Raw genomic sequence first — 26,320 nt, forward strand, 5'->3', positions numbered from 1 at the left:
AGGGTCAGACGACATCACGCGACACCGCGCAAAAAAAAAAAAACTCCCACGAGCCATCTGCTTAAAACTCATTAGGAGGACGCGGGCGGCGAAGGCCTGCTGCTCACGGGCGTATCAGACGCCATCACGGGCCGTTCATTAGAGGGCCGGCCTCATCACGCGCAGGAGATCCTCTGCCGCTGCGATAATGAGCACGGGGTTTTTTCGGCTGACGAAGGGATTTACGCCCGCGCCGAGCGTTTCCCCCCACGCTAGGGGAACGGGGGTTAAACGCTGCGCGGCGCTTCCTTTAGCTCGCTAACACAACGGACGCACTTCAGTTACTGTGAACCCTGCGTTTCCCCCTCAGTAGCGCAGATAGCTTCGTTAGCCGTTTTTAGCCGCTACAACGACAGCTAGCGACGACACCTTGGGCGAAGCGCCTAAAGCGAAGATTCTACTGATGCAGGATCAACCTTCTACCTCCTCTCCTCATAAACACCAGCTTTCAACAGCCGACGGAGCCTGCGCACCGTACATTAATTCAGAAAAGGGACGTCAAACATCTGCTCGCCGTCCCGCCGCTCGAGTGCTGAGACAGACGCTCTCGTCCGAGCAGCGCCGCAGCGGCCAGCGAGCGCGACCCCCGCCGCTACCTATTAGCGCACGACGCGCACGGCCCGCGCAACGGAGACCCACGATGCAAAGCGACGGCGGCGGCAGGGGCGCGACCTTACCCAGGCCGGCGGGCGCCTCCGGGCAGGGCGGCACGGGCTTGGCGGTGGGCGTGTGGTTGGCCTCGGGTCGGGCGCTGGGCGGCAGCTGGTCGGCGGAGGCCAGGAAGCTGGCGAAGGTGCCGTTGGGCCGGGAGAGGTTGTAGTAGTAGTGGTGGGCGCCGCGCGAGGCGTTGCGCCCGTTGTTGAAGCGGCTGAAGATGTCGAAGCGCTGGCCGTAGACGTCGAAGTACAGGATCATCATGATGAGGAAGTGCACCGTGCAGAGCAGCAGGACGGCCTTGCAGATCCGCTCCAGGGTCCGGCCCAACATCAGCCGGGTCATGGTCAGGACCGCCCCCGCCGCACAGCTACGGGCATCCGCTCGCGCCGCTGGACACCGTCTGGGATTGGGGGGGGGCGGGGCGGGGGTCACGCGGTCACCTGAGGTGGGAAGGGGTGTGAAAAATTACAGTTTTTACCAGAATCATTTCAAATATTTTTGCACTGCATTCGTACATTTTATTTCTTTTTTTATAACAGACATAGGAAACATACCTTTACGGAAATGAAACAAACTGAAAATACCTTATTAAAATAATCATTTGAACATAACTTCTAAATGTACAAACACATAGCCTATACAAATTACAGCCATTTTCAGATAACGCCATGACGCCAAAACACCAGTGTGATATATTCAGCGTTATGTATTTTTTTAAAACTCCACATATTTACAGTATATTCAAATATACAAATTCCATTTTTACATTATGATTTATACAGGCCAATTTTTTTTCTTTTAACCATTTTTCACCATATTTTGGACTGCTTAATGTCTACCGTAGATATCAACGCTCCAAACATCTTCAATCATCTCACAAGCTGGAGCACAGGCGTGAGGTCACCAGAAACCTCCTCCAAGCCTGTGGGTTTGGTTTCAACACCGCACTATGCAGTACATACGAACGACTTCCCAGCATGCACCACACAGGATCTCTGCACAGATTGGCTCGCGTGTTTTGCTCGAGTTGTATGCGATTGAAAATGATGGCCTGTCATCAAAGTGACAATCCAGCTCCCAAGGGTCAGCAGCAATATGTATTATATGACAGACACTGGGCCTACGCGTCATAATACCTTTATTTCTGTGGGACAAGCAAAATTTATGAAGCAATTATTTCTCAAATATCAAAAATGCACGTCGCCCCCTCGAAAGAGGACGCGCGTTCTTCATCGCGTTCTTCCCGCGCGCGAAGGTCACACCGGCTCGCCCTCGCCTTCTCCGACGCGTTACTCTCCGAGCAGCGAAACACGGGCTGTGACGCTGACATTTCGAAGGCGGCCCTGTTTTTATGACCGCCTCTCAAATACATGTCTGACTGCTCACGAGACAATTCAAAGTAAAAACCCATCTCAGAGCCAACCCAACCATGTACGGCCCTGGCGCGCGCTCAGACTATTTACGCCTTTGTGATTTGTGCGCCGTTTACAAGAAAATGGCTCTTTTTTTTTTTTTTTTCTCCCCCGAGGCTTGATGGGAGTTTTCGCACAGCAATGAGGCAGCTGCATTGGGTGCCCATCAAAGCCTTATTGCAGGCCATTTAAATTTTGATTGGTTTTTCCAATCAAGCGGAGGGAGAGGCGCTGGGATAGTAAGGGTAAGGGTAAACAAGGAGCTCCGTGGGAGAGCAGGTCGGCTCGACGCTCCCGGTGAGAGCAGGTCGGCTCGGCGCTCCCGGTGAGATCCCAGGAACAGACTCCGCCGTTTCCCAGAGCTCGGGCCCGAACTTAACGCACCCAAGCCCTCTGCGTCCCCTCTGGGACACGAGGACCCACTCAGCTCCCGTCGATTTGTTTTACTCTCCGCGGTTTCTGTAGCAACCGTTTTTGGACCCGCACACTGGCTCCTCCAGCCTGGGGAACCAGCGCGCAGCGGGCTGTCCAGCGCCCGTCCTGCAGGACGCTTAAAACCAGGCCGTCCAGCTCGGCTCTCAGCGTCTGCGGGAGCACGTGACCCTCTCTCCGACGGGACAAGGTCAGAGCAGGAGGGGGGGTGGGGGGAGAGAGATGGGAGGGGAGGCCTGAGGCCTGCAGGCCGTCCTGAGTGTGCCCTCTGGGACGGGCTCTCATTTCAGAGGAGGGTGATTCGAGAAGGCCCCGGAGCACGGGGCGGGCGGAGTACAGGGGGAGGGGAGGGGGGGAGGTTACCGTGGAGATCAAACGCCGTCTCCGTTCACTCTCACGCTCTCGACACTGTGCAGGTTGGGCTGACGTGAGGTCGGAAACCTAGCGTCACTGAAGTCAGGACCGTCGCTACGTTTCGACTCCCATGACACTGGTGATCACGGTAACCGCTTAAACTCCTGTGACCGCGGTGATCATGGTAACCGTTTGAACTCCTGTGACCACGGTGACCACGGTAACAGTTTGAATTCCCATGACCACGGTGATCACAGCAGCCAGTACTACGTGGCTATGGCAACAGCAAAGCTTCCTCTGCAGCCATCCCTACGGTGAATGGCTGGGAGTGAGTCCAGCAGACCAGCGCTCTACGGTCTGCTCAACATCAGCACTTTCTGCCCTGTGCTCTGCTCTCCCCCCCTGCCTCTCTATCTCACTCTGTTTCCTTAAGAAAAACACAGACACACAAAGGGAGAGGGGAAGAGAACGAAAGAGATATGGAAACAGAGAAAGTGGGATAGACACGGATAGGGAAAGAAGAGAGATGAGGGACATAGAAAAGGGAGAATAGGGAAGAGAAAGAGACAGTAGGGGAGATGGTGGGCATAAAGGGGAAAAGGGCACAAGAGAATAGAGAGACAGACAGACTGACAGACACACACACACACACACACACACACAGACAGGGCAACCCTTCTAGACCTGACCTCTGCAAACAACCTGGTCGCCATGGCAATAGTCATGTGCCAAGAAGTTCAGACGGGCACTTGCAGGTACGGCTGGACCTCAGCACAAAGCACTTTGGCATCACTGACCCACACGCCCAAAAGATGACAGATGACCAGATGACCAGATGCGCCAACAGCATCACACCGACCGCAAACCTTCCGCGCATGCAACGCGCCAAAAACGCTGCAGCAGCACCGCGCTGCAGCAACCAGGCGCATAAACAGCTCTCTGAAGTCTCCATTGCTCAAGCTAATATTTATTTTGCGTCCAGTCGCGCAAATTTGATTTTCGAAATGTCATCTTTGCCTAATTTGTCGTCGCTGATTTTTTTTTCTTCCCCCCGACGGCAGCAGGAGCGGCTCTGACAGGCCGAGGCGGAGATGCGATCTGAATGGAAAATGCCGTTTCGGAGTGCACTTTGTATGTTTTAAGCTCCAATACAAATACTTGTAAAATATTCATCGGAGCTGGGAGAGCTTTGTGTAAAAAAAAGCCCTGTGGTGCGTACAGAAGCAGGGGGAAATTTCTTCTCTGTTCTTATTGTTTCACGCTCTCCGGAATGTTGCCGTCCAGGGACTGCGTCTCTTCCTTCGTCGAAGTCCTCACGGACATCTCGCTTCGACGATAAACCTGCATAAATCATCGTCCGCACCGCAAATATGCGAGATGCCATCGCGGTCCAGAGAGCAACGGGTGACCCAGGGAAGGACACGCGCCGGCCAGCGGCCCTGATTTCGAGGGCACGCGTGACGGAAACACGCGCCGAACACGCCGGTGGAGCGTGAAAGCCAGCAGTCAAGAGGGGAGACCGCATCGACACGAAGCGACATCTCGCAGCCAGGCGGCAATTAGGGCGTGGCGTCACGGGCGCAAGATGTCGTAAATGGTAATGGTAAATGGACTGCATTTATACAGCACTTTTATCCAAAGCGCTTTACAATTGATGCCTCTCATTCGCCAGAGCAGTTAGGGGTTAGGTGTCTTGCTCAAGGACACTTCGACACGCCCAGAGCGGGGTGTGAACCGGCAACCCTCCGACTGCCAGACAATCGGTCTTACCTCCTGAGCTATGTCGCCCCTGGATGACTTTCATAAAGCAGCGGCCTTTCTGATGGAGTAAAATGGGATTCCGATGTGTGGGGCCTTGGGAACCGAACAGGGAAGAAGAAGCTGATTTATTCGATTTATTCAAATCCATCTCATCTGCGGCACTCAGAGTAATGCAGAGACTGTTGACGGCATTTTTTTAAAAACCTACCGGTGTTACTCGAGCGAAGAATACGAAACCTCAAACCCGGAGAGAAAGGTGAGAGTGAGTGCAAGAAGTCAGCCGCTATATTTTCTCAAACAAACGGTAAACGAAAACACGGCGTCTAGTCAATACTCGTCCGTAAAAGCTTTTCCAACTAATGCGTTGACAAGGAATTTAAGCAAAAGGACCATCAACTACTTATGACTAATTCGGAGTGCAAACATTATTCCGTCATTGTTACAAAGAGGCTACACTTGAAATGAACTGCAAATAATGTGCCATTACTTCACGAAAGCACGGACCCAAAAGCCCACGCCAGGTTCTTACAGCGCATTAATGTGTAGCCGGTGGCCCTAATGCCAACCCTGAATAACCTGGAAACAGCGTCTGATGAATATTTAACTCTGTGCCTTGGCGAGCGTGAGCACACTAATGGACACCGGGGGTCTTGGCTTTTAGACATACATGAAGGTCGGTGGAAATGAAATGGCAGGGAAGTGTGTACAGCGTGTACGGTTTCAAAATTTAATATCGCGCTGAAGACATCTCAATCGGGACGGCCTGCATAATTCATGGCCCCTCCCCCGGGCGGGGGGGCTCTCTGAAGTCGCCGCCGTTCTCGCTGTTTAACCGACTACTTCGGCTTTCCGAAACGTGAACGAACGAGCAGGAAGCCGGACGGGCGTCGCCGCGTGATCGATCGGAGACGGGGGGGGCACAGAAACGCGCGGCTCACGACTCGGGGGTGGTGGCGCCTCCCCCCCCCCACCTCCGTCCCGGTGAGTCGCTCGCCCGTTCTGAAGCGGGAGCTGGAGAACGAGGACTCCTACAGAGCAAGCGCTACGCACGGATTTGTCTGTTCTGGAGTACAGCCCATGTACTGTACCACAAGCTTGCACACTGTTATCACTTTATGTTTGTTCTTTTTTTTTTTTTAATTATCCAGAGCAAAAAAATGATTCGACATAACATTTAATTCCCTTTGTAAACACAATACCAGGGGCTGCGAACACTGGCATCGTCAGCCAAACTGTTACAAAAATAAGCATGTGAAGTGTGGCGAGCGCAATGTACGGATCGCGAGAAAACCGAAATATGAGAGCACTTCCAGCAACTTCAGCTGAGGAGCGCAGAGGAGACCCTGAAAGCCCGCGTTCTGTCAGAACTCTCGCTGTCAACTGAGAGGAGATCTGGCCATCGCTGAAAGTGTTACAGTATATAAGCGATGACTCCGTTCTCTATAATCTCTGTAGAGGGAGGGCGTTTGGGTAGGAGGGGCGGAATTATCAGGCCGGAGCGTTCCGTTGGAGTCAAAGCCTGGGATTCCACGTCAGCTCCGGCGTTCCATTCATCATCTCCGCTTCCCGGCTACAGGAGGTTTCGGGTGATAACACGAATTGGCGCTCCTACAGCGCAGCTGATCCACACAGGCGTACCGTACGTCTAAGGGCGCGTCCCCCATCTCCACGGCACTGTCCTGGGTCACGTCCCCTTCAGCGATCCTCATGAGCTGCATCCAAACGGAACACCGCAGCTCCGGCAGCAGGGAGGGAGCGTTCGATGCTAAGAACACAGAGGTGACCGTCTGCTTGATCACCATGAGCCGTGCAGCGAATGAGTCAGCACCAGCACCAGCACCAGAACCGGAACCGAAACGTCGTCATCAGACGCGCTCTGCCTTAAAACACACCGCGCATCTGCTGAAAGGTCGGTTCGATTTAAAACATTTCCCATCAGCGGGAGAGAGAGAGCGCCGCGGTAATGAAACAGACTGACAGATCGACGTTCTCTGCCAAGACCGCAGGGGGCGGGGCCTGTGGAAAGGCCGGCGAGGGTCAGCGCTCGGGGCCGCAACCCGGCGTATTTAACCAACGCCCAGGTCCGGTTCGCTCGCCCACACCGCCATTTTGCTCCGGTCATGCAGGCCCAGGCCCCCCCCCCCCCCTCCTCAGCCGTGACCGGCTTCCCTGACCGGGCCCAAAAGATCCTCGACCTCGACCTCCCGCTCCGGCTCGGACTGCGCACCTCTCCCCTCTCGAACGAGGCGGACCCGTTCGCCGAGGTTCTGAACGAGGTACGAAACGGGCCCTTGATTAAACCGCACAGACCGCAGCGAGCATGCACCGTGCCCAAGGAGGAACACAGAGGATCTGCTGCAAGAGTAGGCGAGCCTGCAGAGAAACCGCAGAGCTTCGGAAGGAAACAAAAAAAAAAGCGGCCTTATTTAATTTTTCAACAGAGGCTCCTGCCTAGTTTCCCCAGACGACAGGCCTTCTCGTTTTACAATGGAGCAGAGTGCTTCTGAATTTCTTTCCCTATGCACAAATAATGTGGTAGGACTCAAACTTGTAATTTCTGCATGGTAATTCTTATTCATTCCCAAATGTTGACAGTCTGTTTAGGTGCTTGTGTTGGACTACTGATGAGCACTTAAAATGCCACCACTTACAAATACAGCAAACACAGGCCTTTAAATATAATCTATTCCTGCATTACTGCCAGAAATTGTTCTGTCACAGGAAGATTTTTGTTGCATTTTCCCACATTTTTTCCAGCTTGGAAAAATTTTGTTGGAACTGGGTAAAAACTGTTTGCCAGCTTAATCTAAAGCACTTGCTTTTTGTGTAATTAAGCACTCCACGGCCCAGAATGAATTGTAAGCGTGCCAAATTGCCAATGCTGAATGTGATGATTCGGGATTCCATTTGGTAAAGCATAACTGGCCACAGCGCTGCCCATGGAGGAAGGGTTTCGGTCAGAAGGATACCCAGACAACGATGACTTCCGACCAATCAGGTGCCACCGCACCAGCATAACACACATGCTGAGGGAGTGATGGGAAATGGCAGTAATCATGGGCGTCTCAAATAGAAGAACAAAAAATATGAAACTCTGAATCCATAACAGGACTGAGAGTGCCTGAGGTACAATACATTTTTTGCTTACAATCATTAGCACTGGTTTTCTCTGGGCAGAAACCTTCTTCTGCTGGTACTCCAGCCTAATCAGACAGCTGGACAACAGAGAAGGGGGATGGGGGGGGGGGGGTAAAGAGGAGCACGACTGAAACCTGAGAAGAATAACAGCCCCCCCCCCCTTCCCAAACAAACACACACAAACACACACACACAAAGCCCCCACCAGCCTCCGAACACCCACAGCACGACAGTGACGTACAGCCCGCAGGGACTGGTCCATCTCACGCTGGGTCTCTGTAATGACATTGTTCCACAATTAGCAATAGCCCACTGCCTTCCTCATTTCCACGCCAGCACACTGGAAACGCGGTTTTGTAATGCAAATGAAGCATTTTCCAACACCGTGCGAACAATGCATTTCCATGACAGCCTCTCATCATTTTTATTTCTTTATTCACAAAATGAACAATCAGTATTTATAGGGCCTAATGCATAACCAATATTTACTGGCATTTAGTTTAGAATACTCTTGATACATTTCTAAACATGGTTATGAAATGTAGGCTATAGCCTGCTGAGAATAATTCTTGTATATATCTTCTTTGATAGCACACAGAAATTGTCGTATTCTTTGACTACAAGAAAAAAATTTTGGCTTATAAGGAGGAAGTGATTGTAGTGATTGTGAACGCTCACTTGGGGGACATCATAATATAATGAAGAAATATAATGTCATAAAATATGTAAAATAATAATATGAAATATTAATTCTGACCCTTTAGGGGAGGGTCTTAAAAGTACAGTTTGTTAAAAAAAAAAGGCTGCACGGCAGAGATAAGAAGATATTACAACAATTTGCTTATCTTGTTCATCAAAAAAAAACAGTTTCTAAAACAGTTTCTAAAGCATGCAACAATGGGGAAAGCTTTTCTGTAGATCTGCTTCCAAGACTTCCATTTCACTCTAAGCCTGGCAGTTGAATTTGTTTGTCAGAATACTTGACTGTGCTAACAGCAAGCCAGATTCTAGCTGCCCATGTCTTACTGCACTGTCACCGACTCCAAAGTCTTTATCAAGGCAATCCAAACTTGTGGTGCAATGATAATAATAAGCTGTGTTATCTTTAATAATTGGAGCACCATTCATTTGTAAACACAGGTTTTTGCGCTAACTACGTGAGGGAAATCATACTTTCTGCATAACGGTTTGTACGCAACTTGTAAGCTCACATTATACTTGTATGGCAGGGAAACCGTGTGGCAGCCTACTGTCCGCTCATGAAGAAAGGGGTTCGAATCCCAGCCACGGCACTTTCCTGCACTTTGATCCTATCTCCCTCTCTCTGTCTCCCTCTCCACTTTCCTCCTGCCTGAATAAAGTAAAAAATATATCATAAGGAGAGCAGACTCAGTCAACTCACCTTTTAGGAACAAAAAAAGAATTAATTAATTTTAAAAATGACTAGGCTACAGCACTTACTGAAGGTAATACGGTGTATTTGGACCGACGCACCCACGATTTAGGACTCGTCAAAGTGCAGCCTAATGAATACCGCATATTCTTCTCCGGAGCATCGCTGCTCTTATTAACCTATTTAAATTCACTCCATTTTGTATGTTGGTCTGGATAAGAGCCCCGGCTAACTGAAGGTAATGTAATACAGCGTAATGAGTCAAACCGGAGGGAGAGCCTCTCCCACCAGCAGAATTAAGTCTGGGACGGGCGGCGGTAATGGAACAGATAGAGAGCTCTGGAGCAGGGGCTCTCGGGCAAAAGGTCCCCGGTCCGCAAACCCCCCGATCTCGAGGGCCGGGGAAAAGAGGCATCGAACAATTTTATTTTATCATGTTGTATTGTTAATACATGTATCGTATTGTGATGTAATTGTGTTGTGGTTTGTTGTGCTGTGTTGTGGTGACTGGAAAGCACTTTGGCGTAACTCCTGTTGTTTTTTTACATGTGCTATAAAAATAAAAGTTGACTTGACTTGACAACAAGCGGTGAGCGTGCAAACGGTCCGGGATCAGGTCTTTACCGGCACAGCGACCAACGAACACAACCCGCGTCGATCCGAGGGAACGGGATCAATCTTTTTTGGATTCGGGAGGACTAACAACCCCATAAAGCCCGGGCCTGTTTAATGACAGCACAGTCGACTGCTGTATGGCAGGTCCATCAACGCATCCCCGCAATTTACGAGACGCCTCTCCGCCAACCTCTCCATCCTGCTCTCCGGAGCCAGCCGGCCTCAGGCAGGATATAAACGCTTTAACCACGCAGAGCCCCCGCTTTTTTTTTTTTTACACGAGCCGCCACGTCGTCGTTTTCGGCCGAAACGTCGTTCCGCGTCGCAGTTTCGCCGCAAAAAAATAAATGAAAAATAAATAAATAAAGCTCGAAAAAGGTGAACGCTGGGAGCGTGCGGAAAAAAACGAGAACTTCCTTCAGTTCTCACGGGAGTGAAAAGACAAAGAGCGCGCACCGCGAATTCACCTCGATTTATATTTAGCTGCAGAGCTCTAATTGCTTACAGCATTACGCTTTCTGCAGATTTCGGGAGATTCAGCAGATTTCTGCGAGCGCACGGCAGGGCCCTGTTTTGACGCCACAAAACGGTGCGCCAGGGGGACAAACGCAGTTGGTTAGTGTAACTCCGCCATTTTCACGCAGCGCTAATGCAAAAACGTAACGGTTGAACCACTGTTTTTATTTGCCCCCCAACCCCCCTACCCCTCTTGCGCTGTGTGGGTGTAAATCGGTCGTTTGATGGGGTGGATGGACATAATGCACAGTTCAGTGTTGTCGTAAACACAGCCGTAAAAGTGCCAACAGGGGGCAAAGCTAGAGAGGGATCCCATGTACTCACACATTTACAATAACACTGAATCATATATCCATCATCCCAATATAAATTATTGTGAAATGGGAACTTTGTATCTACAACTGCTTTCCCTTGTTGATTTTCATGTAACAGGTCAAAGTGAATACAGGCCTGTAACTTAAGAGGAAGATTAGGTTTATTGGTAAACATACAACATGTCAAACAGACCATGTGAATAGGCTACTAATCAGTTGTGTCCTCAGTTAATCAACCAATTTAAATTAACCTTTATTTATACTGGGTAGGCTGACCCCCCCCCCCCCCCCCAGTACCCTAACCTGCATGGCTTTGGATCAATCCCTGTACCCTGACACCTGAGAAAACCAGAAAGGATCAATGCTGGAATAGTCCTGAAATCACGATACTCAGACAAGGCACGGCCTATAAGCAGACCCATACAGTCGCTGAGATGGCCACCCTGTCCAAGTCTTACTCAAATGTCTTCTATTTATAGTAACGCAAGGGCAAACAATTCTATTAGACCTGCCAACCTATCGGGCTTCTGAGAGCTCCATGGAACACACTCTGGCCGTCAGACCACAGATGTCACAGCCGAGGGCAAGGGTCCTCCATTACTTCTTAATGCGATCTAGAGCTAGCGCTGTCACATTTAAAACAGAACAGAGGCCAAATACAGGAACAAGCTGCTCCTCCTTCGGCGTTTCCGATATCGGCTTTTTAATTTGCCGTGGTGACAGCGACTGGCACAACAACAGTGGCATTACGGGCGGGGTCACTTCTGTACGTCGCTTCGGATAAAAGCGTCTGCTAAATAAATGCAATGCAATGTAGCCTAATGTAATGTTTAGGTTGATTACGTGCAACCACCAAAACAGCGGGGGGAAGTGGAACACCCAAAGACGCTACGGGCGCGTTTGCAAACGCTGCCTTCCTCAACATCGTTCAATGTAAAGACGCGGCTTCACAGCAAGAGCCGCGCGGCGGCGGCGAGCGCAGGAGCCCGTGTTCGACAACCTCAACGCTTAAAAGCACTGAATCATCCAGTGCAAAAAAAAAAAAGAAATACACAGCGCCTGACAGGACCCTGAGAGGCAGGGCGCTTAACGATGCCACCGGAGCCTTCCCCGCTCGAGCAAGAGGGACCGCCTGTTTTTGCACCATCATCGATTCCAGGAAAAAAATGCGCAGCTGAGGAGAACAGAGAGAGAGACTCCCGCCCGCCTTCCGAAACGTCGCTCGTTACCGTCGCGCGGAGCGGCGGACGTTGGAAACGGGGTAGCGCCCCCGTCGCACAAAAAAAAAAAGATTCAATCACAGTATTTACACAAGGTAATGACTGGTTTGCAGCTCGTCTGTAAAATCGTTTATAATCTCAATGGCGGGTGACCGTTTAAGCAAACATCGTTCTTACCGCCGGCATCGCGCATGCCGGCAGACAACTGAGGAGAAAGAACAAATGACCAAAACATCTCATCTCTCATCTCCGGCGGTATTTAAAGGGGGGGAGGGGGGGGGGGGTGCTTAGATTGTGTTTTTTTTTTCCGAAAGCAATCTTGATATATATTACATTTACACAGAGACAAATCAGAGGAAGCAATCACACACCGCTGAAGCATATATAAAAAGGTGAATTGCTCGCCGCAAATAATGATCCATTGCCACGGAATGACTAAATAATAATGTCAGCTCTTTTAATACATCCACGTGATTCCCCGTTTAAAATGCGGGTTTAAAAAATGCAGGGGCCGGATTAAATACTCTGCATCGAGGAAATAAAATCCAAATACGTACATTCCATTAATAGTTTTATAAATGTATATTACATTTCAAAGCCATTATTATTACATTTACATTACAGGCATTTAGTAGACGCTCTTATCCAGAGTGACTTACACAACTTTTTCACATAGCATTTATACAGCTGGATACATACTGAAGCAATGCAGGCTAAGTACCTTGCTCAAGGGTACAACGGCAGTGTCTTATCCAGGAATCGAACCTGCGACCTTTAGGTTACAAGGCCAGTTCCTTAGCCATTACGCTACACTGCCGCCCACTACACGGCATCACACACACAGGAACTCAAAGGCGTTCCGAGTGAATTGTGCCGGCTTCGCGTAGCGTCGTGGCTGCGCTCCCGGTCTGTTTCCGACTGAGTCACGCTCGACGCTCTGTGGGGTCCGCCGCTGCAGGCTCGAGGCTCGAGGCTCTCGTGTGTATGCACGGCAGCGCTCGGCTCTCACAGCACAAATAAAACGGCCCGGCCGAGGCGGCGTAACGAGCCGTCCCCATCCGGCACAGCGGCGCGAACTAGCGAGAGAGCAAAGAGCAGGGTAACGATGACGGTACCTGACATCACAAAGAGAACAAAAAGAACCCCCCCCCCCCAAAAAAAAATAAAAGAGTATTCCTACACCTGCTCGTGTTTCAACTCCGGCTTTTGATTTTAGGTGCGTTTTGTTAATTACTGAAGCAAAACTAATCTAAGCTAGTCTGGATGTGTCCCACATACTTAAGCCGGACGAGGCCCCCCATTAACTACGACGCTGGAGTGGAATGATATGCCATCAGAATCCACGGCACACCTGATGTCCTCTACGATGGACGCACGGCATAAGGCTGGAAAATGACTTCCCATGAAGAAATGAACAGGCAGATCTTCTCTGGGTTTTGCCAGGGTTCTGCGTTATCGGCGCAGGGTTCGAAGCTCCGGACGCCCCCTCCCCAGCTAGAGTTTCGCGGGGGCGCCTCCTTCTCGACCCCACGCTCCAGGGCCCCTGGGGGCCATCGCGGGACACCAGCCAGCTGTCATCCAAAATGCACGACACGTGTAATCTCTGATAACATCGGGCATAAGTGCCTCCTTTGAGTGGCCCTTAGTGCAAATGTCACGAAGAGCGCGCCGGCCGCTCAGGGGAACACTGGGTTTAAAATACCTTTCCTGGAAAACGCGACGCTAAGGGCCGGGCTGTAAAAGCACAGAATGCACTCTAACCAGCGTGGAGCGTTTGCTTCTGTGCCTTCTGTTCTGCTGTCAACCCCACACGGAAACCGACCGTATGAAAATACAACAGTTCTCCTGTAGGATGCATTTCTGTTCCGTTCAAATTTCAGCGAAAATGCAATCCACTAATTAAGAAAGGGCCTTTACTTCAAGGATCACTGCCATCAAAAGCTCGCTGCAGGTGGTTTTAATTTACTATGGCTGACAAACCTTCAGGCCCACGTTACGTAAAGCAATACAAATGCAATTTGTTTCACTCGCAAATTCAGATGCAAGACCCAGTGCGAATCACTTGCGCCTCACTACACAGAATTACCTAGATGATAATCTTACTCTACAGTAACAGCCAATCGGTGTGCCGTTTGAAGTGAGAAGTCACATGATTTAGCCTAAACCAGGCAATGAGAAGCCCACTCACCCCCCCCCCCCTTTTTGTTGCTGCAAATAGCACATATTTAATTATAATTGCTGAATGCTAACGCTATGTTCTCCAAATTCTTATTTTAATTGCCAGTATGCCCGCTTGTAATGAGACAGCAACTTTAAATATGACATGGAAAAGCTGTCATGGTGGTTTGCGTGTAAGAGAATACCACTGTATTTGGTAGTTATTATAATTCCATTTGAAATGCCTAAAAACCACAATAGTAATATGGCATGCAATCACACCACACACACACTGTTGCGCAAGTAAACTGCTAAGCAGGCCTGGAACATGGTTTTAATTGAGCTGCTGTTAGCAGCTCTCACTTCTGGAGGGTTTTGCATGAATCAATAATAATGCAATAAATCATGGAGTGGGTCTATTTCTTTTAAATTATTTCAGTGATAAAATGTAAAGCCTTCAATTTGCGTGTGGTATGCGCAGCACTTGATTACAAATGAAATAATAATTATTGCACGATACCAGCGATTGTGAAGATGGTGTCTTGAAAGCTGAAATGTAATTCATCACTTAGCTCCAGTTAAATGGGATTACGAACCTCAGCCTGCAACAATGATAATGATTTGTGCGCTCATGGGCGCGTGTGTGCTTGCATGCGCCTGTGTGTGTGCATGCATGCGCGTGTGTGTGTGCATGCATGCGCGTGTGTGTGTGTGCATGCGTGTATGTGTGCGTGTGTGTGTGCATGTGTGTGTGTGTGTGTGTGCATGTGTGCGTGTGTGGTGTATGTAGTTCTGCATCCAGGCTTCTCAGTCTCCACCCTGTATTCTTAAGCCCATTCATTCTGCTCCATGCAGTGTAGGCATAGATGCAGGCTATGTTTTTATGAAATATATATATAATATCATACAAAATAACTGAAATATAAACTCTCTCTATATAGCCTTATGTGATTAAGTAGCTTTTTATGCAAAACGAAGGTTAGAGCACACTCTGAATGGACAACGCGTTAATAGACGCCATTATCAATTCAGTGTGAAATTGCAGAGGCTAACGGTAGTTATTCAGCTTCTCTGCAATCCCCGTTCTGCTCACTCAGTCCCATGTAATGACCTCATTGATGACATCACAAAATCCCTTAAAAGCACCAGTGAACATCACGCATTGAGAGAGTAATGGCTTTACATGCTATGGTACGGAGGGAAAAACTGTACATCGATGCAGGTTTTAGTTCACAGGTCAAAGGTGTTCTGCGAACAAGGGAAGATTAATAAGTTTCAGCCTTCATATAATGTTGTATTAAAAAGGTAATTGTCATATCCTGATTGTTTCTGATACTGTACTTCAATAATTCAAAAAAGATCCCACATACCGACTAAAACTATAGGCTATAAAATTAAACGAAAGTACAAAATACTAACCAACTAGGAAAGAAATAGTCCTACATTGCTATACTGGCGAGAAGAATGCAAAGCTTACTATTTTACTTAAATTACAACCCGTTATTGTAAAAATGTTTTCGCAGTTGGAATGATTCCCTACCATATTGTGAAATACTGACCCCTCTTGCCAACAGTGGTACTGCTGATTGCCAAGCCAGGTGCATAAGTTTTACACCGAATTCCACGCGAATACGGACAATGTTTTACACAATGTCATTTTTACTAATGCGTTTTTCTCCCCTCAGTGGCAGAAACCCAAGCTGGATTTGCATACAGGAGCGTGTTGTACAGCTAGTCAGCCCGTGGTTGCTGAGTCATTAGTCCTCGCAGCATCGATGCCATTTTTTATGCGAAACGCAGGTAACCTAATGAGACTCAGCGCCATCATCTTCTCACGCGTGGGCTTTTCACCAGGGGCAATGGCAAATCCTCTTAATGAACTCTCCATTATTGTTGACAACGGAGTCTTTCCCTCTGGTGATTACGGGTCTCGGTGGGAGTTTGCATTGAAAGCATGAACCCTGTAACCAGCGCAGTCAACTACCTACAAAGGCATATTGGATAATCGCAAACTCAGTGAAGCACATTATGCAGCTATTTCGCCTCTTAATCCAACCGACCGTGCTTAACTCCTGGTGCGTGGACGCCGTGTGCCTGATGTCACAACGGTTTTCGGCGTATTGCGTTTATGAAATTTTAACAGCTTTCGATGTTAAGAGCCCGCGACCCGTGATTACCTGGCGGTGATTTTCTCTTAACAATGCATTATGCAAAAAAAATGTCACATCAGTACAATGCAGCTTCCAGCTTTCTCCTAAAGGAAAACACAAGGACCGTAATTTTGAAGCACTGGATATTGCTCTAAAATTGGCCGGTGTTCTACCACTATACCTCCTGAGGGAAAGCACCCTCTTTTATTTTACCCACATTATTATCCATGTTTTTTTTTATATACCAGCACTTTCCGTCTTTCACAGAAGTGTCGTTATTATGCAACTTCGGCAGCAATAAAAATACAGCGTGGGCCTATTCAGTCGTTATCCAGCCGTTTCACACAAACTTCAGAACAGGACAGCGCGGACATGTTGGTTAGGGATGTGAGGAAGTATTGAAAATATACGTTTCGTATGCATTTTATATTTCACGTGAATGAGTTTATTTTATGAGAAGATGACTTTCACTGTATTGACAGACCTCGAGATTCATTTGTATTTTTTTGGAACTTCATAACTACGAGGGACAGATCACGCAGTGCATCATGGTGCTTTCATGTCTGGGCTATTGTTATTAGATATACACTATATGACCAAAAGTATCTGGACACCCCTTGGTCTGGAGTAGTCTTTCATGGTTTAGGCTAGGCCCATTAGCTACAGTGAAAGTAAATATTAATTCTACAGCATACAATCACATTCTGGATGATTCTGTGCTTCCCCAACAGTTTGGGGAAGGCCCTTTCCAGCTTCAGCATGACAATGGCCCCCCAGCACTCAGCGAGGTACATATACAAATTGTTTTATTGAGAATGGTGTGAAAGAACTTGCCTGGACTGCACAGAGCCCTGACCTCAACCCCATCCAACACCTTTGGAATCAATTGGAAAGCTGCGAGCTGGGTCTAATCACCCAATCAGTGCCCGACCTCACCAATGCCCTTCTGTCTGAATGGAAGCAAATCCCTGCAGCAATGCTCCAACATCTCATGTAAAGTCTTCCAGGAAAAGTAGAGGTTGTTATGCACCAAAGGGTGGACCAACTCCATATTAAAGCCCATAATTTTGTATGAGATGTTGGATGTATACTTTTGGCCATGTAGTATATCTGTTATCAGAAGACTTAAAGAGATAACAAAATATGGCTAGTAGTCTCCTCATTCAGTCTCCCTGGAACAGACCATACTCTCCGAGAAGAAATTCAATTTTTAAAAAATCTGTTGACACACAGCAACTCGTCATCCGTTTTTACATTCAGACAGTCAGAACGCGCATACGCATGGTAGCAATGCATTCTGGGTGGCACCTCGTAGTTTAACTTCCAGTGGGGAGAGCAGGTACCGAACTGCGGAGAGCTGCGCTCGTACCCGCGCCAGAAGAGCCGTTTTAAATCCACCGGGCGGATAAAAGGACGGCCGTCTGGCGTTCGCTTGGTGTCGCCGCGGAGCCAGCGTCGGGCCCGGTGCGCGTCTGCGTCGAGACGTCGGAGGAAGCGCCCCGCCAGGCTGACGCAATAAATGGTAAATGGTAAATGGACTGCATTTATATAGCGCTTTTATCCAAAGCGCTTTACAATTGATGCCTCTCGTTCGCCAGAGCAGTTAGGGGTTAGGTGTCTTGCTCAAGGACACTTCGACACGCTCAGGCCGGGGTTTGAACCGGCAACCCTCCGACTGCCAGACAATCGCTCTTACCTCCTGAGCCACGTCTCCCAATAAGGTAATGAAAGACAACAGCTTGTTATTCTGGACGAGGAACCGTTTCATTCCACCGACGATGGCGGGTCCCACGTCGCCGCGCCGCGCGTTCGGTTTCCACAGCTGCTCCGCAGATGGCTCAGGTCTCGGGAACGCGCCCATCAAGAGCGGCTGGCGAGGAACCGGGAGAAAGGGACGGCGCGAAAAAATATAACCGTTTGGGCCGCGAGGCACCAGATACTTCCCGGAACAGCGTGACGATGTCTAACTGAGTGAGAGATCGGCGTAACTCCGCACCATGCTAAAAAAACTAGGCCCAGGGACCCAGGCAGTTTAACAGCAGGCCTGGGTAATGTACTTGAACACTGTATTTCACTTTGTTTTAGTGAAGAAATGCTGTATCCTTTAGGTCAGAAATAGACACCAAAATGTGAACTGAAGCCAGAAATAGTCAAAGTCTGGGAAACGTTAAAAAAAATAAATAATCAGAAATATAAACCGAGGAATAGGCTAATGCTTGATCGAACACAGAAACGTAATCTGCTTTTACAGAAGGCTGTCTGGCACGTCCTCTCTCTCCAGGAGACTCTTACTGCCCAGGCAGGGAATATTTGTTCAAAGACAATCGCGCGGCGAAGTCTTGAATTATTTCCTGGAAGTCCCCCGAGGGGTGGGGGGGGGGGGGGGGGTGTGGGGGATGTCAAAGGCGGCGTTCGTCGGCCCGGCTGCGAACGGAGAGCGGAGAACTGCCGCATTCTCGGGAGTGTCTCACCCCGTGGTGGAAAACGGCATCTCCTCACTTCTCAGCTCGCGAGACGGAACCCCAGAGTTAGTGGGGGGGCACTCGGGGTTCCGTCTCGCAAGCTGAGAAGTGAGTGATGCCGTTTTCCACCACGGAGTGAGAGACTCCCGAGAGCGCCTCGTCTCTTTTCCGCGGCGCCCTCTTGTCGAACGGCCCCCTCGACTTTCCGCGAGAACCGGCGAGAGGCGAAAAAAAAAAAGGGGGCAAAGGCGGAGTCGCGTTCGACCTCGGCATTCTTTCTCCGCTAACCGCTACCGGCCCGACCGCGTAAACCGGGAGCGGCGAGGACCGCCGAGCCCGACCGCGTCTGCCGTCCGCACGACTCCTCCGCCCGGGGCGAACCGGGACCGGCGGCAGGGGGAGAGAGAGAGAGAGAGAGAGAGAGAGACGCCGCGCTTCATCTTCTGTTGTGCAGATCAGACGGGCCCGAAATAATTACCGTGGCAACGCAGAAACGGGCCAGTCTTCCCGGGGTAAATCTGCTGACAGCAGACAGCGGGGGAGACGTCTCCGAGCCGCCGCGGAGCTTCGTGTTTAATTGCTTACAGGATCTTATCGGTGTCGCGCGGCGTGGCGAGCCGACTTCGACACGCAAACCCTTCAAACGGACCGAGCAGGTACAGCGTCGCGGCGCCGATCCGTGACTGCGGAGAGGGAACGGAGCGACTCCCCCCCCCCCCATCCCAGAACGTTCCGGAACGTGCGCTGACGCGGCGGAGCTGACGGTCGAAGGAAATGCCTGTCGAAACCATTTTACGCTCCTTTCGAAGACACTTAAACAATGTTGTCAGGAGGTTAGCATAATAATTCATCGCATTTTAAAAGGGAATTTAAAATTCAAATGCAATTATCTGCGATGGCACTACCGGTTAACTTCATATTGCTTTTAATCCCAACCATTATGTGTGACTTTTTGTTCTTTTCTGTCCTCATCGAGCAATTACGTCTTTCCCATTAAATTACCATGTTATGTTTTTCTGAATTATGCACTTATATTCCGTAATACCCTCAGTGAGGCTCTATGAGGGATTTGCCGTACTTGGAAATTTCACTATATCAAATAAAATATTGCTAACTGAACAAAGGACGATTATTGTGTGAGACTACATTTTCATGTTGGTTTCCACCCCATATCGGACTGTTCTCAAGGTCTTCATTGAAGTAGTTGAGAATTCCCACACTCTGCAAAAAAAGTCTGTCTTAACAAGTGTTTCAGTCTTGTAATGAGACTTAAAATCTCATTTTGTTCACTCAAATAAAAAATATTAGCTTGTTTGAAGTTTTCACTTGACAAGTGAAATCGTCTCACCCTTCTGGCAAATCTTGAAATGAGTCAAACTATCTCACCCCATTGGCAATCTTTTTGTCACATTTAGCCAAAATAAATTGGTTTTTGCATTGCATAATAATCATTTGCTTTCAAAGGCAAAAAACTGTTCTATATTTAGACTTGTTTTCAGACCATGACGACTGAAATACACTATATCTTTCCAAATAAAGCTTTTTATTGTACTGGAACTCCTACATGTTACAGGAAACACTGTGATTTCCCCGCAAAACAAAACAAACTGAAAACAAACGCAGGTTTCTCTGAAGAATGTCCGTTACTCTTCAAACAGATGTTTGCCTACCGCCTTAACACTCAAAAAGTAGGAACGCATGTAATTGTCAGTCTAGACTCCTGGTCTTCTGAAAGGCTCGCTCATTTGAGGGGCTTCTCATCTCCATCAATGAGGGAAAGTTCTAGAACATGGCTGCCTAATAGGATGGTTGAACCTCAGACAGTTAAAACGCTTACAGTTCTTTGCTCTTGCCAACACGCAGAAGTAAAAAAAAGAAAAAAAGACTGATTTAATCCAGCCATGAACTGACACGCTCACAGGGCCTTATTAAAAGAGCTAGGGGGAAGCTCCATGACAACGTGATGTCATGACAGATAAAAAAGCATTCCAAGGGGCTCATCGAAGTCTGTTGAAGTTGAAGAACCGTAACTTTTCTTGGCTTCATTACCGTTTCATAAAGCTAAAGTGCTTTTAAAAAAATCTGTTTTATCCTATCAGACACTCTTAAGCAATAATGATAACAATTCTGTACTGTCTGTAGACCATACTGCGACCCATTCACAGCCCTGGATTTTTACAGGAAGGACTGCGGCCCCAAAAACCATCATATCCACAGTCCAGTTACACGATGGACGGTTCATACTGACAGCTCACTACTTTTTAATCATATGCAGTATGCATTTTGGATGTTCCACAGTACAGCTGCTGAACGCAATTACTCGAAGATATGAACGATGGACCACGTGCAGTTCACCACTGATGCGATGGAAAGCCAGTCGCAGCCACTGTCGGAAATTTCCAGTGCCTATATTTCAAAGAGAATTCCAAGCTAACACGCGCTGCATTTAAGCTCGGGAAAGAGATTTACTGTCAGGCGAGGACAGCTCTGCGTCATCTTATTGCCGGGTATAAAAGTCACAACACATCTCTAATCAGACTCTAAGTGAAAAGCGTAAATTGCGTGGCCGCCATGCTAAATCTGTCTTTCTTTTTTTTTTTTTTTATTATTTACTGTGTGGGGCCACTGGGTCTCCTTACTGTGCCATGCTCTGATTTGTAATGAAAAGATGCACAAGGACAGGGCAGGATTCAGCAGAGGATCGTCAGGAGATGCTGGGGGAGAAAAAAACAGGAAGCATCAAAGCCTGGGTCCAGCATGCTGCCTGGATTTAATTAGTACACTGCGTGGACTACTCTTCAGTAATTGCACCCGCATTCATCACGCTTCCTACTGTCACGGAGAATGCCAAGTGCTCGTAATTGAAAAACTTTCCATTTCATATTACAATGCAACATCCACGCGGCGGTTTTAGGATTAGAGCACACTCCCCTCACATACACACACACACACACACAAACGTGTGTGTAAGGGGTCCAGCCCCCTGTGTGATACTGTAAAGCACATCAGGCATGAACAGATAGCATCAGAGGGCAGTGCATGAAGCTAATGAACAGCCGCGCGCTCGGGGGCAAGTCAGCGGCGGCTAAAAAAAGGACCTTCTAAGGCCAGCGAGGATCAGCCCGAGGTCTGAAGCGCACAGAGAGAGAGAGAGAGAGAGAGAGAGGGAGGGAGGGAGAGAGAAAGAGCGCTGTGCAGAGCGAGCCTGGGGGCGGAAGTGCCCCCCCCCCGCTCGCGCGGCGCTACGTTTCTTACCCCGCCTTGGCCGCAACCCCCGTCGCCATCTGGGCCCGACCCGCCAAAAAACCACGCGGGTGTTTGCTGCTGAGATTCAATTTCGAAATTCATTAAGATAAATGCATTAAATAAACGAGTCCAATAGGTTCTCATTAAAGGGCTCCCGGAATGGGGGGTGGAGGGGGGAGGCCTTGGCTGAGTTTGCTTGGACCTGTGGGGGGGGCGGTGGAGGATGGAGAAGGGGCGGGGGGGCGCAGTGGCCCCTCTCCAGAACTGGTATAGGCCTCGCAGGCTCGGGAATCAAAGGGAGGCTGCACGTGGGCTGCTCCTGGTCCAGCTGCTCTCGCTTGGCTCCGGAGCCAAGGAAAAAAAAAAAAAAAAAGAATTAAATAAATACTACAGCTGAGGGCTTCATCGAAACTGGAGAGAAGCCCGTGCGAGGATTACAGGGAGGGGTCTGGGCCCCCACCACCGAGCGCGATTATGCAGCGCAGCCAGACCAGCCAATCAGAGCTCAGCCCCGCGAGCGGCAGCACCAAAAACAACACCAAAAACACCGACAGCAGCGCTGAAGTGAGGAGTGTAAATGTCTGGGGGGGGGGGTGGCAAGGCGCTTCTTCCTCTGAGCTGCATGTAACTGTAATATCAAATTCCACCGCTTCCTTTAACGCACTGACGGCTGAGTCCTCCTTTCAGAGGGCTCTGAATAAGCATGGGGGAGGCGGAACCTGCGGAAGATGTTAAGTGGTGAGAAAAAGAGGTGCACAAAACAAGCATTCTGCACACTGCCACCTTTGTTGATCAGGTTCGACCGTTTCCATGGCAACAAATCCCAACATTGGATTTTCCTCGGAGCGCGCTTCTTGTGCTGAATGGTACACTGCCCAACGCAGCCACATTCGGATATCAATACAGCGAGGAGGACTCCTTCAACTGAACAATGTCTTGAGTCCCCCCCCTCCCCTCTACAGCAGATATCCTTGAGCCAGTATCACAAGAAACATTTTTTATTTTTTATTTTTTTTTTTTTAAGCTAGGCGTCTGGCTGCTTCCACTATGGGGAGAACCGGGAGTTTCGAGAGAGAGCGACCAGTCGTACAGGGTGTCAGTTTGCCTCTAAATAGAAGAGCGTTCCGTTTGCACACCGCGTTCTCGCGAGTGGCCGCCGTTCACGAACGCGCAACGTCCCTTTCCAGAGGAGTCCGGAGTTCATTCAGCCCTCCCGGCTGGCCTAAAGCCGTGAACGAACAACAGGGGAGAGCGCGTCAAAAGAGGGAAAACAAGGGCTGCCGGCCTCTCTCACCTGCCCTGACCACTGTGAAAGAGCCGGGGGGGATGTGCTCTGTGCTCATTGGTATGCAGGAGGGGCGCCGCGGCAACACAGCTCCCAAAAGCTCCAGACAGCAGTGTTTGAGCAGCAATGGTTTCTCCATCAAAACGTAACCTCAAGGGGAGCGCGGCATTGTGCTTGATGAAAGTGAATTAATAGAGTGACTGCCGCGCGGCCTCACGGATTCCGTATAATAATGAATAACTTCTCGGCGAGGAACGACTTAGCGCCTTAGCCCGTCCCAAGGCTGCGGCAGCCCCGGTTTGCAGGGAGAGTAGCTAAAGTGATTTGGGAGGAAGTGCGTCTCAAATCTAAGGTTTTCTCAGCCTCTTTCCAAAGGGGCCAGTCCAACCGGCTAGCCCTTTATTCACTCTCATTTTCTTGGGAAAAAAAAGCTAAAGCAGGCCTGCTTTAAACTGAATGATGTTAACACCACTGGCTGCAAAGGCATTCTACAAGCTAAGCCATCCAGTGCAACAAGCCTACATACCCTGACTTTCAATCCTGCATGCGCAGACTATGTGCCATGATTAAGACTTGGTTTATTAAAAATAGCATGGAAATATGAACATGACTGGACATGTTTTTTTTCCCCCACCGAGGCTCTTACAGTTAACAGCATTGAAACTAATGGACCAACCCCTTCCAAACCCATTACATTATTAAGCATCTAAAAAACCACCTGTGGCTAGATCCTCTGAAAGGAACACTCATAAAAATAGCCATTGGACATGCTAACATTCTCAATCGAACTCCCACCCCCAACTAATCACCAAAACACATTTACAGATGCAACAGCACAGGCATGAGTGCACGCACATGCATGTACACACACACGCGCACACACACACACATCAGAAACTCTGTAGGTAAATTATATCTAATAGCAAAAGCTGAAGAGAAAGTAGCTAAAAAACAGATGAGACCCAATCAAGTTCTGATTATGAATTCAAAGAGGTAGGATTACTCAGTAATTTCTCAAGGAGAAAGCACTTTATTCGCAAAGGAGACAAAAGAGAATGATGCAATTTAAAAAAACTGATTGTGGAGTTTTATAGAATGGTGCTGAACAACCTGATACCGCCATGCCAGAGTAAAATGAAAAACGTATAACTCCAGCATAACGCTACTCCTGCCCTCTGCAGTCTTTCATAAGTTTGCGTTTTACTATGTATTGTTTACTATGTACATTGTGTGTGTGTGTGTGTGTGTGTGTATGATTGTGTGTAAGTGTACATTCCAATTCATTGTTACAATAATTACAACACAAGCGAAGCGATCCATGCACACAGTATAGTAATAATGAGATCATGCGTTGACATCCTACTTAAGCGAGGATAATACTGATCCACTTAGTACTTCACGTACAGCACTGAGCATTGAGAAAGCAATAAGCATGGACTCGAGAGATACGAGTTTGTCTTTTCTTTTCTGTTTTATCGTTAGCACGTACGCTGTCCAGCAACATCTCCGATGTAATTACCGGTAATGTTAAATTGTACACGAACCACAGTTTTTAAGGCGAGGTAGTCCACATAATCCTACAGGCGTGCACTTTTAAGGCAATTTCTGCGCATAATACAAACGCAGACCATATCACCAAGAATACAAATTACGATCAACGGATACAATTACACGGATACAACTTTCAGCCAAGTCTGTAGGGGAAGGGACCGAACTATTAGACAATGCATCTTAACTAGTCAGCAGTTGAATGAACGGCGATCTCTGGAAAAAATTTCGAAGATAACCCATAGCAAGCTGGCGGACAAACATCTGTTTACTGCATTATTCCGAAGTGAATAACAACAGCACGACAACACAATAATAATAATAATAATAATAATAATAATAATAATAATAATAATAATGTATGACTATGCAATATACGACTTATTTAGCATACTGTCTTCATTTCGCTTACATTTTCTTTTCCACATAGAACCACACTGCACCGTCCACTAAGACTATAGGCTATTGCTAGCGAGCTAACGTAACAATAGTTTCGACTAGGGAACCAACAACTGTGCTCTATGATGCAGCTCGCTGGCTAGCTGTAGAAACAGCAAGCTGCATTAGAAACAGAATGCATCACTAAAATTGTAATAATGCAGGACAAATTAAATTAACAATTCTATCTAGCGCCAATAAAACTGTAAAATATAAAATATGTTTTTTCATATTAGAAAATGCACCAAATGCATTTTTGCTTATAACCGGTTAGCTGGATATCTTGTTAAAATATTGCATTTTGCTTTCTTGTGATCTAGTTTGCTACCTGCTACTGTCTATGTTCAAATAAATTTAAAAAAAACGTTATTCGCTAAATACAAATATTTATCCAAAATTACGATTAGCCTATACATTGTTCATATTTCCACAAGACAAAAAATCTCCATCCCTTACCTTATGGCAGCTAGCTAGCTTGCTAGCAACCTCCTCCTAGGAATGCATTCTTTGTTGATGCACTTGATCCTTAGCTAGCTAATTTGAAAACTATTTAATCAGGACCGTTAGCTAGCGAGCTATAACTGAAAACAGCTTTCAGAAATACATGAAGCTAGTTACCTGCTAGGCTATCGGGAAAAGGCACATCTTATTCAGTCTTAAAAACACGCGATCTCGTGTTTTATTTCTTTCTAATAATGATATAATCAGCCACTTCATTTTTCTTAGTGCCAAATACAGAGATCAAAATGTCCTGGCAATTCACCCACGCAGCATATGTGTCCCCCATTCTGTTTATTATTTACGGTATATTCCAATTATCAGACAGCAGATCCTTTCGGTGTATATCCGTCAAAGACAGTTACATATTTTTTTGCTGGAGCTAGATTTAAAGGCAAATAAAGGGAGAATGAGAGACAGGTTTCTCCGCTACGGAGAGCCAGATGGTACAAACATCATTTGTGTATTCCACCACAAGAGGGAGCGGAGAAATTGTGGTGTTTTTTTTTTTTTTTTTTTTAATCAGAGACGGCTCAATCCACATGGGGATGATAGTTGGCTATTTCTTCACATCAAATGGCTTTGTCAGTACAGGGTTTTTTATTTGATATAAAACATGCGGTTATGTCTGTTGATTTTTTTAAAAGATCCAAATTTTTTATTCCAAAAATAACATGTTTGTGCT

The 26,320-nt window shown here is 47.9% G+C and overlaps 1 protein-coding gene across 2 annotated transcripts in view; it reads right to left on the bottom strand.

The window, feature by feature from the left end:
* b4galt2 (UDP-Gal:betaGlcNAc beta 1,4- galactosyltransferase, polypeptide 2) overlaps nucleotides 1-26,133 on the bottom strand; it is a 125,494-nt gene extending 99,361 nt beyond the window's left edge. Inside the window, exons 1-2 of one of the 2 annotated variants that reach the window (XM_064341742.1) lie at nucleotides 25,756-26,133; nucleotides 717-1,136 (exon numbers count right to left, since the gene is read on the bottom strand). In XM_064341742.1, the coding sequence (XP_064197812.1) occupies nucleotides 717-1,038 (322 nt within the window). In that variant the 5' untranslated portion in view covers nucleotides 1,039-1,136; nucleotides 25,756-26,133. Of the gene's footprint in view, nucleotides 1-716; nucleotides 1,137-25,593 lie in introns of both variants that reach the window. The other variant, XM_064341741.1, reaches the window with a different exon arrangement.
* Nucleotides 26,134-26,320: the final 187 nt, after the last annotated feature.

This window comes from Anguilla rostrata, chromosome 6, assembly GCF_018555375.3.
Source record: "Anguilla rostrata isolate EN2019 chromosome 6, ASM1855537v3, whole genome shotgun sequence".
In the NCBI taxonomy this organism is placed as follows: domain Eukaryota; kingdom Metazoa; phylum Chordata; class Actinopteri; order Anguilliformes; family Anguillidae; genus Anguilla; species Anguilla rostrata.